Below are 18,820 nucleotides of genomic sequence, written 5' to 3' on the forward strand. Positions count from 1 at the left end.
CATTGTTCCTTCTATGGAAGGACAAATTGCCTACCTGGTATTGAGTTATGCCTCCTTTTTTTTGACCCATTAAATCAATTAAATATATTCCAATCTCATCTTAAAAACCTGACCCACTAGGTGGAATTACTCATTATATAATCCACTGTGATATCCTTTTGACTGATCTCAGGATATTAGTTTTACAATACCCTAATCCATCCTTCTTTTTGTAAGCAGAGTGAACTTCAATAATGTAAATCTTCTCAACGAAGCCCCTGAATGACTTTACCTGTCTTAATAACAAAGTCTAAAATTCTTGACAGTATTTGCAGTGCTATCTAAGATTTCTCCTTCCCTACTATTTTGGTTTCAATTTATGTCCAATTTCCTCATTGCCTTCTTTGCTCCAACCAAATTGGACAGTTTTCCTTAAGAGGTTCTTGAAAACATGACTCTGAATCTTTGGAATTAAAATTGCTTATACCTGAAACTCCCTTTTCCCACTGCCACCCTGTTCTTCAGTTGTCAGTAGAAATAAATTTTCTGACTGTCCCCTCATCCAGGACAAGGTTATGTCTCTTCATTACTTTACTGTGCCTTTTACAACATCATCAGATTTTCCCTCTGAATTTTAAGTAGAGTGAGGCAAGGACCATATCTGTCTTTTTCTTTGTTGTGTGCCAACATTTAGAAAGGTACCAGAACATTCGCACTGCAAAAACTCTGCCAAATAAACGAATGAGTGAATGCTCAAACAGTAAAAGATCCTTTTTTTGACTGACTTCAACGATCTGAAATGTAGATAGAAGCTATTGCTCACCTTCGAGTCTGACATGTAGTTATTATATTCTTGTGAGCAGAAAAAAGAAAAAAATAGTGTGATTAAATGAAGAATAATTAAGATCCCCAAGAAAATTGCCTGTCAGTTTCTCTTACAGAGAAATCCATCGTATCAATTTTGTGTCTTGCAAGTGGCTCTTTCAAATGTCTAAATACAAAAGATGTAGAAAATCTTCATTAAAAGTTAGTTCTAGACATCTTCGTATTTCAGTAATACATGATTATCTTGTATACCATTGCTGAGTGTATTCTGGAAGTTAGGTTACAGGTGAATTTTAAAGTATTTTAGAACTTATTTATATTCTTGTTTGGTGTGGCTGTCAAAACCATTCAGGTCTTATGGACTGAGTTTGTGAAAGATGTTAAAGAAGTGTTCTTTAAAGGGACACTTTGCCTGAGGTATCTTAAAATTCTTGTTTGGCATTAGAACTACAAACACATAAATTCCTTGCAAACTGTTTTATGCCCCCACCCCAGCTGTGACCCCCATTTTAAAATGTTTAGTTTGCAAAATAGTATATTATCTTCTTTAATCCTCTCCTGAAATTAAAGGAAACATGTTACTCTAGGATTCTGGTGTTTTTGGTTTTGTTTGATTCCTCTTCCGTCACAAGCAAAAGCTTAACCATCTTCCCCTCAAAACAAAAGGAGACATTTAAAAATAATAATCTAGGGGACTGTGGAGATAGCTCAGTCGGTAGAGTGCTTGCCTTGCAAACACAAGGCCCTGGGTTCGATCCCCAGCACTGCAAAAATAATAATAATATGTTTTTTAATCATAAAAGTAAAAAGTATGTTTTAAGCCTGAAGAGTTGAAGTTGCTGTAGCTGATCTTTCAGATCATAGAATAACAGAGAAGTCAAATCATGCTGTGCCTCTGATATTTCTGCTCCACAAATGACCAAACCCAATTTCTGGAAAAACTGATAATGTTCAGCATTTGTCATATGAATTTAGATGATCAAATAAAATCAATTGTTATTCTGTTCATCCATCCTTGACTGATTAGGCAATTCAAACGAGAAGTCAGACAGAAGGTGATGTGCATATTAATGATTAATGATTCAAGAAATATTTCAAGTACACACTAGATTCCAGGAAAATAATTTTATAGTGAGTTGCTTGAAAATAAGCAGGAAACAATGGACGCCAAGAGAAAAAGAGGACAACCACGGTTTTAACAATTTGAAATAATTTTATAACTGTCACAGATCCTATTTTTAAAACTATTAGGGAGGTCCAAAATAAATAAATAACTTAATTAATTAATTAATAAATAAGGGTATGTATTCTAGGCACAGTTATAAACAAATGCTATGCATGCCCAAGTATTCTTTCTCCAGCCAATGATCTGTCTTTTCATTTATAACATTGTTTTTTAGTTGTAAATCTGAGACAGTCTTCCATGCCCTCTAATTTAGGTTCATAATTTTATTTCACTCTGTGTTCTTACTTCATGTTCTTTTTTTCCCTACCCTATTCCACTCCAATTTTTATATTTTTAATCCAGTATGATTACAGGTTCTATTTTCTTATTATTATTATTATTTTTTGCTTAATAACTAGATATTAAATCAGAGGTATATTTATCCTGTAGGTAATGAAGCTTTTAATCCTGTCATTTAATTTACATGGGTACCTTGAAAGGTCCTGGGAGAGGCTCTAGAAAGTATTCACATGCTCATAAGTTTCTATAAAATCTGCAAAAGTAAGATATTTTAGCTGTCATCATGTGTTCTCTCTTTGCCTGACAACTGCCTTTTCATACATTTCATTTTCATGGCACCTCTCATTGGAGTGGCCTTAGGCATTTTGGGATTCAGTTTAGGGAAGGTGGAGTTAGGGAGAGATTGTACTTAGGTCTAGGGGGATATAAATTTCGGTTCTTAATTATTGCTGTATATGCTGTTGTTGCAAGTTGTGCTGGTGTAAAAATGACTATCAGGAATAACACTACTGCATACTCTGGGCCTAATCCCATCTTAACACTGGAAACATTAGCTGTGGCACACTAGCACCAGAAGCACGTGGGCAGAGGAGTGGTTAGGGTTAGAGATAGATGTATGGAGAAAGAATCAAATCAGTGTGAGAAAGCTTTCCAAATCTTATAGACCACACATGAAAGACATGTGAATAGAAACTTTCCTCCATTTAATCCTAAAAATTTATGACATTGACAAAAATTGGTTGTAATGCTAAAAGAAATATTTCTAAGTCATTAAAAATAATTTAAAAAATTCTATCAACTGATCTAAAGAAAGGAATGTTTTCTGACAATCAAGACTGTGATCATAGAAAGAGGTAAACATACAGAAGAAAGGTGATTAAAAAAAGTAAAAAATAAAAATATAAAAGCACACTATAGGTACATTGGAACTAATTAATAAAAGTATTATAATATTTTTTGAATTGGTGATGTTTGAAAATAATTCAGCCTTTAAATCTTACTAATTTGTTGTACTTTCTTCTAAATGAATATTCATATAGCAAAATTTTATCTATGAATTTTTGTCCTTTTTAATTTATTATGTAATGGTCAGGTCCAATGAAACCTATAACATCCTCTGCTTTAAATCAGATAACCACAGTAACTCAAAAGAAGTGAAAATCACTATTATGAAAATTTAATTTGGTGTAGTGGCTAAGTGGATGGGAACCTAGGTAATGGAGTGGGACTCCTGGGAGAGAATCCTGTCCCACAATTTATTATCCGTGTGATTGTGGGCAAGTTAATTAACACATCCAGACCTCAGTTTTCCCATTTTCAAAGGAGGAAATTAAATTAGAAAATGTCATTATTTGTGATTCTTTATAATCCTATGATAGCACAAGTAAAATAGAATAGTGGATAATCAACTAATTAAAATCATAGAATATGCAAGTTGAAAGGAAACTTAGATTTCTGTGACTTCATATCAACCCTGTGGATTCTCCCCTGTTTTTTTAGGAGTATGTGGAAGTGGAGGAGAAGTCTAGTGTGGAAATGGACTTATCCTCCCTTTCCTAACTGGAATAGCCCTGCCTTTATTGCCTTTATGTATATTCTTTGCTAAGATTGGCGTTGAATAAAGTGCTCTGTGACTCTGTGTATGTGTATGTGTGTTTGACTAGCACTCTGCTTGTCTTGTCTCGCAAGAATCACATGATAGCATAGGTAAAAATATTGAAATCTGAAAGTAAGTTGTAACCTCTTCCTTTCCTCACCTCAATCTTGTATTTACAGAGAATACACTGTTATTTAAAAGAACAAAATACACTGACCACAACAAATTCAGTCTTCTAGGTTACAGTTTAGGTATTCAAGAAAGTAACATATCAATAAAAAAATAACTGGAAGAAACATAAGCTTCTCCCAAATTCTCAAGAATACAAAAGAATTATTAAGTTTCTTACAGAACATGAAAAGGAACCTTGTGTTGGTTTCCATTACACTGGTTGTTTATTTTTGATCAATATTGAAGGAAAGTATAAACTCAAACAACAGGAATGCTTGGGTAGCAAGCTAACTCTCAAATTTCATATGTATCACCCCAAAACCTGTTTTATTGTTTTTAATATTTTTAATTATAGTTTTTATTAGAAAAATTGACCTGTTTATAATTCTACTTCTAATTGTCATATGAAATAAACTTAATTTCTCTTTAATTTGTCAGATGAATGAAATAGTTTTATTCCCAAATATCTTTACTGCCAACTAAAAATTGATTCATGACAAAATATCAGACACATTTGTTCAATCTAGTGTTTACATTTACAAGTTGTTGAGAAGTAAAAGGAATCAGCATCTCTGAAGTTTGCTTTTCTTTCTAGAGACTTTCATGCTCCTTCTTGCCACTTTCCCTGATTGAAGTCCTTTTTGCTATCAGAATTACTTCATTTTATTTGTTTTTATTTTTTTCTGTTTTTCTACAAATGAACAGGAAGTTTTTCTTAACAGATTTTTCAAAGACCTAGTCAGATACTTCTTAAAATTAAAAGCTAGGTAGTCCCAAAATAAGTATAAATAAATGAATGGATAAAATAATGATTATAGAGAGTGCTTAGTATCTTTGCTAGGCTATAGCCAATAAATTAGCATGAGGGTTTATTAGATGAAATAAAACAAATGAAAATTATTTCATGTATAATCTAGCATATCATTTTCTTTCTCTGAAGGAAAAGTAAGCCAGGTGATGAGAGTAGTTGATGGGATAAATTGACACTTTAAAAGTCATTAGGTAAAGAAAACCATCTTTAAGAGGCGGTGATTTCAGAATCAAGTGAAGGTTCATAAACTTGAAGTCTGGAGTGAATATTTTAATTCTAGCATTTTTCCATAATAAAAACAGATAACTCAGGATAACTTATAATCTTGCCCACAGTAAAAATATTTCTGATACATGTGATTGTGTAACTATATGCCTAATACTATCACAATATCACCAAAATGTATCCCATGTTCATAGATTAAAAAACTCAATATTATTAAGAGATATTCAACCGTGTTTGATAAAAGTCCAGCATTTAAAATATACATGTATGTACCATTTTGAAAATGAAATAAGGATGAAAATTTGATTAGTCAGCTATGAACCAAGAGACGTTAGAATAAACAAACCTAATAGCTCACAAAATAGAATTCAGGAAAAAAATATCAGAAGGAATACAAATAAACCTTACATGCTGGTAAAGGCAACTATTGTTTTTATCAAATCACAGATTTCAAATATCTAACAGCAAGCTAACAGAATTCTAAGGAATAATAGATAAGCTCATAATGAGAGCTGGAGTATTAACCCAGACCACTAAAAAAAACAAAACAAACAAACAAACAAACAAACAAAAAATATATATATATATCAAATAGACAATCAGGACAGCTACGGAAGATCAGAACAATAAAGAGTATCATTTTCAGCATAGCAAGGGGTTAAGAACCTTCCCAGGTGTTAAGGAGATCTGGGGAGAGAATGAGCAACAGCAGGTTGCAGACTAGTTGATTAAATCAACAAGTTCAAATGGAGGAAAACAGTGTAAGCAATGGTTTAAAACTGTTGCAAGCACCCACCATAGTCCCCATGTCCAGTTTCCCCCCGACGGAAGGGTGCACCAGTCAAGGGGCAGGGGCATCAACGCAAACATGGAGACTGTCTCACTCTTGAGGGACCCTGAACAAAAGGCTCCTGTATTTTTATGGATCTGAAGGCTAGAAGTAGGGAAGAATTGAGTTCTGAGTCATAATGGAGAAAAGTATCTTTAAGATTTTCCAAAAAGGAGACTTCCAAACAGGAGTTCCTGGACCAGGATTGCAGACATGCATAAGAGCATAACTGGCCAGGAAACCTGTGTACCTAGTCTGATGTAGGGGAGGCATTTACCCCCATGCGTCATGCCAGTAAAGCCTTTATAATTGCCTGTGGTTGTACCTAAAATAAAATTACACAGTCATTGGTCATGTGCCAGAATTCTCAAACATGTAATCCAGAGCCAAACTGTTTTGGACATCCTTAAAGCTATCCCTTAGTTCTGCCACTGACTAGCCATGAGATTGTGAACAAGTTTTTTAAAAACTCTGCATTAATTTTTCTGTTTGTTAAATGAAACTAGGTTTGTTATAAGACAGCATATGTATATATTTCATCTATACAAAGAATATGACAGATAGGAAGTACTGGAAATATGCTAGAACTTTCTATGAACAGTTGTACAATTTCTTGTACAAACATAAATACATATCTATCTCCCTGTTTTGCATGAAGTACATGCATATTTCACTTATATTTTGATGTATATGTATTTATATATGTACACACACTCACACATGGTTTATGTGCCTAACAGATAAACACACACCTTCTTTTAATACTAAAATGTTGTATTTAAAAATTCAACCAGCTAATTAAGCTATGCCTTACTTCTGTGTCTGTTCATTTTCTAATGGCTAGAACTCAGACATATAGCCAGAGAGATGCTTGGAAATGTATCCTAGTCAAGTGCCTAGAAATAAGAGGAATCAACTTTTGGACAACTAGCATTTCTCCTGCAATTTGCCTATTTTTGCTTACTGACTAACTGTGCCTACCCTTTTCTCAGTACAGGTATTTACTTTCTCATAAAAAGACAAAACTGAAAGTTTTATCCATTATTGAATCTCAAAGTTTAGGATCTTGGAGGATAATACCCTCCTCCCTGTCAAGAATGAATATGGCTATTTCTGGTTCACTAGCATAAAACCCAGAGATCCAGTTATACGTTGCTTTCCTCTCAGACAATGCAGGATGGTGAACCAAGGATATGCTGTCATTAAAAACTTACATTCAGAAAAAGGAGGAAATGGAAACACATTGAAGTCATTGATACCTAGCAACAATGTTGTTTTGCTGGACTGATTTTAAAAACCTCTGCCTTAAGAGTGTTAGAAGTTTTTAGAATTATATCCTGGATCTGCTTTATTGGGAAGAACACCTCTTGGCTCTTCTCTCTGGGAGGTTTTCTCCTGTCTCTTATCCCAGTGGGCAATTCTAATAAGAACATTGGAGAATACATTCCCTTTGAAGGGTGGGAAGTGTTGCACAATTTCTTTGAATCTGAAAGTTCAATCAGTTAAAACTTTATTAGGCCATATAATATTGGATTCATTAGTGGTGTAAATCCTCCCAAAACAGCAGGCTTCTGATCTATTTGCCTCCGGTATCTTCTGCATGCCAGTAACCAAAGCCAAGGTTATGTTCCAGACATTGTTTTAAAGTCTTTATTCCTCTGCTTACTCTCCCTGTGCCTGTCTTTTTGTTAATGGAGGCTTTCTTAAGTTGTTCTGAAATGGCAGACTTGTTCAGGAAGGCAAAGTCTTCTTATCAGATCTTTGCCATAGGATTAAGCACCTTTACATAATCCAGAAGACTTAATAGACTCTTGGTAGTCAAGTCTTTTTTTTTTTTTTTTTTTTTTTTTTTTATCCTTTCTTGCTACATGGGATCCAGGCGCACTTGGCTTTTATAACCAGACTCCATTTCTGGATCCTCTCTGTTCCCTTTCATTTCTGGTTGAAAACTGATCAGTTTTACTCTGTTAATAATACTGCTGCAAATAAGCAACACGAAGCAATCTAAACACAATAACTTGGTCTTTTCCAACTATTTTCTGTAAGTAGCAAGTTTCCTAGGTTCTTTGTTTTGCCTTCCAAATTATTACAATGACTAATAAATGCTTTGCCACTAAATGTGTGTGTGTGTGTGTGTGTGTGTGTGTCTTTATGTGTGTGTGTGTATATCTCCATCTTTTTAGCCTGTGATATTATTTTCTGGCCACCTCCTGTTTGGCAGCTAAGTCAATGACATATTTTAGGTTTTGATTAAGACACTAAGTCATTTCTGATACTAATTCATTATTATTGTAACCGAAGTGCACATTTTTAAATGATGTGAAGTAGAGAACTAGTTTTATCAAGTCTATTTCTCAAGGCTATCTACTAAACTCATTTTTCTTTTGAACTTCCTTTTTCTACAACTTATAACAAAAAACCAATTCCTATCATTATACAAAAACTCATATATGAACACAGAATCCAGATAGGCTAACAGGACATGATGTCTCTACTGGAATTGGTACTGGCAACACTATATGTGTGATGTGGGCACTGTGAATTGCTTTTCTGCTGCTAAACTCAGTTTTCACACTAGATTTGGGAATTTTGCTTGAAAAATGCTGGGCATTTAGTTATCTATGACAACAAAGTTTCTCACTTGAGAACTTACATTAACGTGAATTTTGTATCCTGATTATAATATCACATTTTAAAATAGTGAATTTAATGATTAGAAGTAAATAAGTATCATTCATTCTGATAACAGTACATTATATTTAAATTACATATGCATTTTTTCACTTAAAATTTATATCCTTAAGTATTAATCATAGCTATCCTTGATCTAACTTTAATAGTACTTAAGTACTATTAAGGATCAAGAGCAAACAGTAGGAATAACAATCTTTTTCAGTTTGATATCTGAAAAAGGTCTTTATAATTATAATTACTATTAAAAAGGATACAATCTTATAATTGAAGTATTGAGCTTTCTATTTAAAAATGTAAATGCATTTGTAAATTTTTAAAGTTCAAATTATCCTGGAAGTACATCTTACTGCTGGAGAGGAAGCAAACTTCCAAAGTGGAATAGTAATCCCAAGTGGAACATCATCACATTTCTCCCTCACTCTTAAATAAAGAGAAAATACGAAACAGGAAATGTAAAATTCAAAGATGTGTTGGTTTGTCTCTTTGCATCCATCTCACAGTGTCTGAATTTGTAATCTTCTTTTCTTTCTTTCTTTTTTAAGACCTGTTGAAAGAACAACACATGAACACAACATTGTGTGGAAGATGCTGAAGACAATTCCAGACCTAACTGCTCAGCTAAATGATAAGCATCTGAGGATACTTAGTAAAAATGTCATCTCTGAAACCTGGATCAAAGGCAGCACAGGTAATAGACCAAAACATGGAGCAGCATCTGACAGGATGAAATGCACATACCTGTGCTGACTTCTCTATCACCATGATGCCCACAATGTCATGCCACACATTAAAATGTACTATTCATTTGTATTCCACTTGTAAGGTGATAAGTAGCAAAATGAATAACATCTCACATTTTAGTATGAAAGGTTTAAGGTACACACTATTGTACCTCAGTGTTGAGCACACATCCAAATTACACACTGTACTCATGAGACACATCTTGCGGGGCACAGACCCCAGAATTTGTGGTTCAGTAGGTTTGGGGTGGGACCTAAATTACATTTCCAGTAATCTTTCAAGTAATTATTATTCAATTATTACCAAGTGATTAGAAGTCTGAGGCCACATTTCAGAACCACGTACTACTCTACATATTTTGTAACAGTCTAGCATTGTTTTCATTGTTTTAACAGTAAATAGTGTAATTATTTGCCTATTCTAGATGTTGATCTAGATATTAGGAAAAAACTTTCTAGACAGATTTTAGTTTCCCAATTTTAGTCTTTATTATGTTTATCAGGGATATAGAAGATATATTAATAGAAGTGCACTTACTTGAATCTTTTAGAGAAAGGCATATAATTTGTATATTGTGGGAAAGGCATCCATTTTTAAGACTCACAGAAACAAAGATAGATATTATTGTTCTTATTTTAAATAGAGCAGCTATGATTGAGTTTCAAATACACTTCAGCCTAATGCTTACTTGGTTCTTTGTGCATTATGTCACCGTTTGTTTAAAGTGGTTCATCAGAATCAAGACATTTAAAACCTGACTGGCATATTGCAGAAAATGTGTCAATTGAAAAGATTTACATATTTTGATAGTTTTTCCCAAATGATTTTCTCCCATAATTAGTTCCATTTAATCAGAGTCAAGCAGTGAAAAATAAATCCAGAGTTTTGCAGAAATTAAAGTGATTTCAAGGGAAAAAATGAACAACTATTCAATATTGCTTTGCCATTACCTTGAGAATAATAGCAAAATATTATTTGTTTTATAAGCCCATACTTTTACCATTATAAATTATATTGATAATGGTAAAAAATGGGAACAATCTAAATACCCTTCAATGGAAGAATACATTGTGCTTTATCTATTCTATGGAATTCTAGACAATGGTTAAAAAGAATGAATAGTCATATATATAAATGCTAACTATAGTAAATAAAAATAGACCAATTAAGGAACTACATAAATATTTATAAAAATGTATAAATGTACAGGTAACTTTTTGAATACATAAGAATGGGTCCAGAAAGACATAGTCTAAAAAATACATGTATTTTAAGATGTTATCTTAGTGGAGGTCAGTAAATTGAGGGGATTTATGGTTTGGGTGTGGCTTGAGTATCCCCAACGGTCCATTGTGATCAAAGTCTTGGCACCCAGATGGCATTGTTGGGAGATAGTGGAAACTTTGGGAGAGGAGTCTGGTGAAGAAGGTCTTTAGGTCACTGGGAACATGATTGATGTTAGGTTTTGAACCTATAAAGTGAGCTAAATAAACCTTTTTCTGTATAAAGTCAGTTGTCTCAGGTATTTTGTTGTAGTAATGGAAGCTAATTCAAGGGTAATAAAGGTAATGATTAACTCTTTCTTCTACATATGTGTGTGTTTTATTTTTTCCACAATGAATAAGGATTCATGTGTTAGTATATGTAATTACATGTTTTTCAAGAAAGTTCTAAAATTATAATTAGAAGCAACATTTATTCTGAAAGCACCTTAATAACTCAAGTTATTGACTATTAATGTACAAAATTTCAATAACAAAATATTAAATTTAACTTGATTATTTATACTAAAGAAAGCAGTTGAACTTGCATTTCAGTAGGGCATACTTCTGACACTTTTTAATAAATTTAGAAGTGTCTTTGTTTATACAGACTTGTGTCAAAATCCTTCTCATGGGTTTTTAAGATATCTAGTTCTGACAGCTCGGATGTTTCACTATCAAAGCAGTCAATTCATTAAATATTTGACCTTTGTAGATCTCTTTGTTCATCCAGCTTAAAAAACAAGCCCAACTAGATGTCTGTCTCTCTTCTTTTTCTCTATTCAAGTATGCATGCCCTCCCTCTGCTGTTATTTAGAGAATTCCCTCATGTGGCCCCTCATCCCCAGGATGCTGACTTTCAATCTGTTCAGAGGCTTTCCTCTCTCTAGTGCAGCTCCACACAGCTGTCTGCACCTTCTGGTCTCTTTTCTGGCCACTAGTTCTTTAGAGCTGTATTATTTAAGGAAACTTCTTAAACTTATCATTATTCCCTCAGCTTCTTACACATTCAGTTTCTACATACAATAAAAAGTTAAAAAGGAAATGTATTACAATTTTTCAGTAGTGAATAAAATTTGCATGTCTCTAAGTGATCATGCTACTAAAACATACTATTTTATTATCATATTATTTATATATTATAAGAATAGTATACCTAAAAACTACTTATGTTATTATGTCAAAATAACTGCATATATATTACATATATTCATCTCTTTCTACATGTATATATATATAGAGAGAGACATAATGAACTGAAGTCAAGTAATGTCAAGAATTGTCCATTGTGTTATCTATTGTATAGGCTAGGAAATGAGATTTTTAAGATTGACAATCTCCTGAAAAGTAGAAAATTAACCTGCTTGAGATCCTCATTTAGTAGCTAGCCTGGAACTGGATTCCAAATCAAAATCTCTTTATTTTCTACCTTTATGTTAGTATTGAAACACATTCCTATAAAATGATCCATATGTTTTCTCTTTTCTTTCAATAACATCTTTACTATTTTCTGTACTTGAAGCTCACTAAGCCTTACAATATTATTTATTTTCTATTTCTTTAATTCAATTTCATTTTTTCTAATTTTCATGAAGTTATATCTCCAACTTCATTTGAATAAAATTTTTATTTAATTCTAACATTGAAAATGTTTTTATATTGCTAAATGCTTAACATATCCTTCACTTCTATAGTCTTTATTTTCTGTTATGATTTAAATTTCACATAGTATATAAAATATCGTAGCTAAATCTCATAAAAATAATGTAGTGTACATCTTTTCCATATATAAATTAACCATAATGCAAATAGTGTATCCTCATGATAGAAATAACAAAATCTTTAGTCTTACCATAAAGACCATGACTTCTCTAAAGGCATACAAAGACTTGAAGAAGATGCAGGGATCTAATGTGGACACATGCTTTCATGGAAGCTGAAGCACCATGCTGTGAAGGCTTATGTCCACCCTCCCACCCCATGAACTTGGTGTGTTGAAATCTCCACTCACAAGGTGATAGTTTTAAGAGGTGGAATGACGTCACTTAATACATGCACACTAAAAGTGTGAACTCATAGGCTGACAGAGTGCAACAAGGATGACCAGAGGCTTGGGCGGCAGGGGTTGGGAATGGGGAGTTGTTAGTTAAATAGCATCAAATTTCAGATACACAGGATGAATAAGTTTTGAGATCTATTGCCAGTAATCAATACAATCCATATTATACTTTAAAATACCTTAAGAATAAATTCCAGATGTGTCACTATAAAAGAATGTTAAGTAGGCAAGCTCATGGTAAGTTAAGAGCTTTATTTATGTATTATTAATTTTTTGTTTGTTCTTTTTAGATAAACACATAACAGTAGGGTCTTTCACATCTCCTATATGGGCAAGGGAAAGGGATCCTGTCTGAGGGGTAGGCTGACTGTGAAATAAGAGCTTTGAAATTTATTTGTCAGAAATAAAGGCAGAAGGCAAAGTTATCTTAAGAGCAGGGGCATGACGGAATGAGCCCTCAAGAAGGGTCTGGGTCTAATAAAGGAAGGAGCCTACGCTTGCCGTATTTATAGAGATACACATCACATGGAATGGGAGGAACTGCTTTGAGAAAAACAAGCCGGGGGATGGAGGTAAGCAAGCCATTTGGCTCTAGCAGGTCACTCCCTCATCAGATGCTTGTATTTGAACTTGAGCGGTGCGCTAATGCAGGATAACTAAGTGACTCAGGAGTTTTAGAATGGTCTTTCTCAAGCTGTGAGTTCCTGAGGCCAGATATTCCTGATTAATGACTTGAACTATGCCATTATATTCTCCTATGAGTCATCGTGGATGGCTTCCCACAGTAGGCTGTATTTTGACATATTTCACATACTTGCAGTAAAACTAATTCTAAGTAGGACGCCATTCTTTTTTTTTTTTATTGTAAACAAATGGGATACATGTTGTTTCTCTGTTTCTACATGGAGTAAAGGCATACCATTTGTGTCATCATACATTTACATAGGGTAATGTTGTTTGAAACATTCTGTTATTTTTTCCCTTCCTCCCACCCCTCCCACCCCTCTTTTCCCTCTATACAGTCATTTCTTCCTCCATTCTTGCCCCCGTCCCTAACCCTAACCCTAACCCTAACACTAACCCCTCCCACCCCCCGTTATGTGTCATCATCCGGTTATCAGCGAGATCATTCCTCCTTTGGTTTTTTGAGATTGGCTTATCTTACTTAGCATGATATTCTCCAATTTCATCCATTTGCCTGCAAATGCCATAATTTATTCTTTATGGCTGAGTAATATTCCATTGTATATATATATATATACCACAGTTTCTTTATCCATTCATCAATTGAAGGACATCTAGGTTGGTTCCACAATCTGGCTATTGTGAATTGAGCAGCTATGAACATTGATGTGGCTGTATCTCTGTAGTATGCTGATTTTAAGTCCTTTGGGTGTAGGCCAAGGAGTGGGATATCTGGGTCAAATGGTGGTTCCATCCAAATTTTCTGAGGATTCTCCATACTGCTTTCCAGAGTGGCTACACTAATTTGCAACCCCACCAGCAATGTATGGGTGTAACTTTTTCCCCACATGCTCGCCAACACCTAATGTTGCTTGTGTTCTTGATAATTGCCATTCTAATTGGGGTGAGATGGAATCTTAGGGTAGTTTTGATTTGCATTTCTCTTATTACTAAAGATGTTGAACGTTTTTTCATGTGTCTGTTGATTGCTCGTAGATCTTCTTCTGTGAAGTGTCCATTCATTTCCTTAGCCCATTTGTTGATTGGGTTATTTATATTCTTGGTGTAGAGTTTTTAGAGTTCTTTATATGTTCTGGAAATTAGTGCTATATCTGACGTATGAGTGGCAAAGATTTTCTCCCACTCTGTAGGCTCTCTCTTCACATTGCTGATAGTTTCCTTTGCTGGGAGAAAGCTTTTTAGTTTGAATCTGTCCCAGTTGTTGATTCTTGCTTTTATTTCTTGTGCTATGGGAGTCCTGTTAAGGAAGTCTGATCCTAAGCCAACATGTTGAAGATTTGGACCTACTTTATCTTCTATAAGATACAGGGTCTCTTGTCTGATTCCAAGGTCCTTGATCCATTTTGAGTTGAGTTTTGTGCAGGGTGAGAGATAGGGATTTAGTTTCATTCTGTTGCATATGGATTTCCAGTTTTCCCAGCACCATTTGTTGAAGAGGCTATCTTTTCTCCATTGCATATTTTTGGCTCCTTTGTCTAATATGAGAAAATTGTATTTATTTGGGTTTGTGTCCATGTCCTCTATTCTGTACCATTGATATATCTGTCTATTTTGGTACCAATACCATGCCATTTTTGTTAATATTGCTTTGTAGTAGAGTTGAAGATCTGGAATTGTGATACCCCCTGCTTCGCTCTTTCTCCTAAGGATTGCTTTAGCTATTGTGGGTTTCTTATTCTTCCAGATGAATTTCATCATTGCTTGCTCTATTTCTGTGAGGTATATCATTGGGATTTTAATTGGAATTGCATTGAATCTGTATAGCACTTTTGGTAGTATGGCATTTTGACAATAATAATTCTGCCTATCCAAGAACATGGGAGATTTCCATCTTCTAAGGTTTTCTTTAATTTGTTTCATTATTGTTCTGTAGTTCTCATTGTAGAGGTCTTTAGAGGTCTTTCAACTCTTTTGTGAGATTGATTCCCAAGTATTTTATCTTTTTTTTTTTTTTTTTTTTTTTTTGAGGCTATTGTGAACGGGGTAGTTTTCCTAACTTCTCTTTTTGAAGATTCATCACTTATATATAAAAATGCATTGGATTTATGAGCATGATCTTGTAACCTGCTACTTTACTGAATTCACTTATGAGTTCTAAAAGTTTTCTGGTAGAATTTCCGGGTTCCTCTAAATATATGATCATGTCATCAGTGAAGAGGGATAGTTTGAGTTCTTCTTTTCCTATTCATATCCCTTTAATTTCTTTGGTTTGTTTAATTGCTCTGGCTAGAGTTTCAAGGATGATGTTGAATAGAAGTGGTGAAAGAGGGCATCCCTGCCTTGTTCCAGTTTTTAGGGGGAATGTTTCAGTTTTTCACCATTTAGAATGATATTGGCCATGGGCTTAGCATAGATGGCCTTTACAATGTTAAGGAATGTTCCTACTTTCTCTATTTTTTCTAGTGTTTTGAGCATGAAGAGATGCTGTATTTTATTGAATGCTTTTTCTGCATCTATCGAAATAATCATGTGATTCTTAACTTTAAGTCTGTTGATAAGGTGAATGACATTTATTGATTTCCGGATGTTGAACCAACCTTGCATCCCTGGGATAAAACCCACTTGATCGTGGTGCACTATCTTTTTAATATATTTTTGTATGCGATTTGCTAAAATTTTGTTGAGTATTTTTGCATCGAAGTTCATTAAGGATATTGGTCTGAAATTTTCTTTCCTTGATGTGTCTCTGTCTGGTTTAGGTATCAGGGTGATATTGGCTTCATAGAATGAGTTTGGGAGGGTTTCTCTCCTCTTCTATTTCATGGAATACTTTGAGGAGTATTGGAACGAGCTCTTCTTTAAAGGTTTTATAGAACTCGGCTGAGAATCCATTTGGTCCCAGACTTTTCTTTGTTGGTAGGCTTTTGATGACCTTTTCTATTTCATTACTTGAAATTGATCTATTTAAATTGTGTATGTCCTCCTGGTGCAGTTTAGGTAATTCATATGTATCTAGAAACTCGTTGATGTCTTTGAGGTTTTCTGTTTTGTTGGAGTAAATTTTTCAAAATAGCTTCTAATTGTCTTTTGTATTTCACTCGTGTCTGTTGTGATATTTCATTTTTCATTCCAAATTTTAGTAATTTGAGTTTTCTCTCTCTTTCCCTTTGTTAGTGTGGCTAAGGGTTTATCAATTTTGTTTATTTTTTCAAAGAACAAACTCTTTATTTTGTTAATCTTTTCGATTGTTTCTTTTGTTTCAATTTCGTTGATTTCAGCTGTGATTATAACTATTTCCTGTTTTCTACTACTTTCGGTGTTGGTCTGCTCTTCTTTTTCTAGGGCTTTGAGCTGTAGTGTTAAGTCATTTATTTGTTGATTTTTACTTCTTTTGTTGAAGGAGCCCTATGAAATAAATCTTCCTCTATGTACTGCTTTCATAGTGTCCCAGAGATTTTGATATGATGTGTCTTTGTTCTTGTTTATTTCTAAGAATTCTTTTATTTCCCTCCTGATGTCTTGTTATCCATTCATCATATAATAACGTATTATTTAATGTCCAGGTATTAGAGAAGTTTCTGTTTTTTATTCTGTCATTTATTTCTAATTTCAAATCATTATGATCTGATAGAATACAAGGTAGTATCTCTATCTTCTTGTATTTGCTAACAGTAGCTTTGTGGCATAAAAGTATGGTCTATTTTAGAGAAGGATTCATGTGCTGCTGAGAAGAAAGTGTATTCGTTCTTTGTTGGATGGTATATTCTATATATGTCCATTAAGTTTAAATTGTTGATTGTGTTATTGAGATATATGGTTTCTTTGTTCAATTTTTGTTTGGAGGATTGTCCAGTGGTGGTGAGAGAGGTGTGTTAAAATTGCCTAGTATTATTGTCTATTTGATTTCTGGAATTGAGAAGGATTTGTTTGATGTACATGGATGAGCCACTGTTTGGGGCCTAGATAATCATAATTGTTATGTCTTGCTAATTTATGCTTCCCTTAAGCAGTATGTAATGTCCTTCTTTATCCCTTCTGACTAACTTTGGCTTGAAGTCCACATTATCTGAAATGAGGATGGATACTCCAGCTTTTTTGCTGTGTCCGTGTGCATGGTATGTTTTTCCCCATCCTTTCACCTTTAGTCTATGGGTATCTCTTTCTATGAGGTGAGTCTTTTGCAGGCAGCATATTGCTGGATCTTTCTTTTTAACCCTATCTGCCAGTCTATGTCTTTTGATTGATGAGTTCAGGCCATTAACATTCAGGGTTATTATTGTGATATGATTTGTATTCCCAATCATTTGACTCATTTTTGTTTTTTGACATGATTTGGTTTCTCCTTATTTGGCTATTCCTTTAGGCTAGTTCCTCTTTTTGCTGATTTGCATCGTTGGTTTTTCATGTCTTCCTCATGGAATATTTTGCTGAGAATGTTCTGTAATGCCGGCTTTCTTTTTGTAAATTCTTTTAGCTTTTGTTTATCATTGAAGGTTTTTATTTTGTCGTCAAATCTGAAGGTAAATTTTGCTGGGTATAAGATTCTTGGTTGGCATCCGTTTTCTTTCTGGGTTTGGTAAATGTTGTTCCAGGCCCGTCTAGCTTTTAGGGTCTGGATTGAAAAATCTGCTGATATCATATTGGTTTCCCCCTGAATGTAATTTGATTCTTTTCGCTCGCAGAGAGAAAAAGGTATTTCTACAATATCTTCTTAAATATCATATGTATTTTGTAAATTTATATGAGAACCTCTTTTAGACAACAGAGTTTAAATGGAAGAATAAAATATTTTATGGAAAAAGATCAAAGACTTTGACTTTAATATGTACATTATAAATATGAACAAACATCTTTGAATTAAGAAATGTTAATAGTGAATGTCTGTGGAAGAAAGTCTAAATAACCAGAGAAATGAAAGTTGTACTCCATTTGTCTACAATGAATCAAATGATAATAATAATGAAATATAAAAAAGAAATTTTGCTAAACTAAAGCCATGAATTTTCTACTACATTTTCTTCTAGAAGTTTTAGTTTTTAAATTTAGATGTATTATCCATTTAAGATTAATTTTTTAAAAAAACTTTATTTTGAAATACGTTTGGACTTAACAGAAAAGGAACAAAAATAGTACATGCAGTTCACACATACTTTCACCCAAGTTCCCCTGATGTTAACAACATAACCATAATATAATTATCAAAACTGGGAAATTAGCATTTATTAATAGGCTATAGACTGTATTTAAATTTCACTAATATTTTCCCTATTGTGCTTTTCCTGTTCTAAGATCCAGCCTAGGATCCCACACTGCATATAGTTGTGTCCTTTGTCTCCTTCACTCTGTGACAGGTCCTTAATCTGCCATGTCTTTCCTCTTAGTTTTATATATGGTGTGAGTTAAGGATCAAGATTTGATGGGGGGGTGGTCTCTTTTCATTTTTTTGCGTATGTCTCAGCATTTATTAAGATGATTATCTTTTCTCTAAAAATAAAAGATTGATGATTAATTTGTTTA

At 33.7% G+C, this 18,820-nt stretch overlaps 1 protein-coding gene across 1 annotated transcript in view; it reads left to right on the forward strand.

Moving 5' to 3' along the window:
• The window catches only part of CNBD1 (cyclic nucleotide binding domain containing 1), a gene marked incomplete at both ends in the record, with an annotated part of 341,848 nt that overhangs the window by 219,806 nt on the left and 103,222 nt on the right, over positions 1–18,820 (forward strand). The window contains one exon of the mRNA XM_079146622.1: positions 9,139–9,284. Within this exon, the coding sequence (XP_079002748.1) occupies positions 9,139–9,284 (146 nt within the window). The remainder of the gene's footprint in view (positions 1–9,138; positions 9,285–18,820) is intronic.

Source organism: Sciurus vulgaris (assembly GCF_902686455.1).
Source record: "Sciurus vulgaris genome assembly, chromosome: 1".
Taxonomy (NCBI): Eukaryota; Metazoa; Chordata; class Mammalia; order Rodentia; family Sciuridae; genus Sciurus; species Sciurus vulgaris.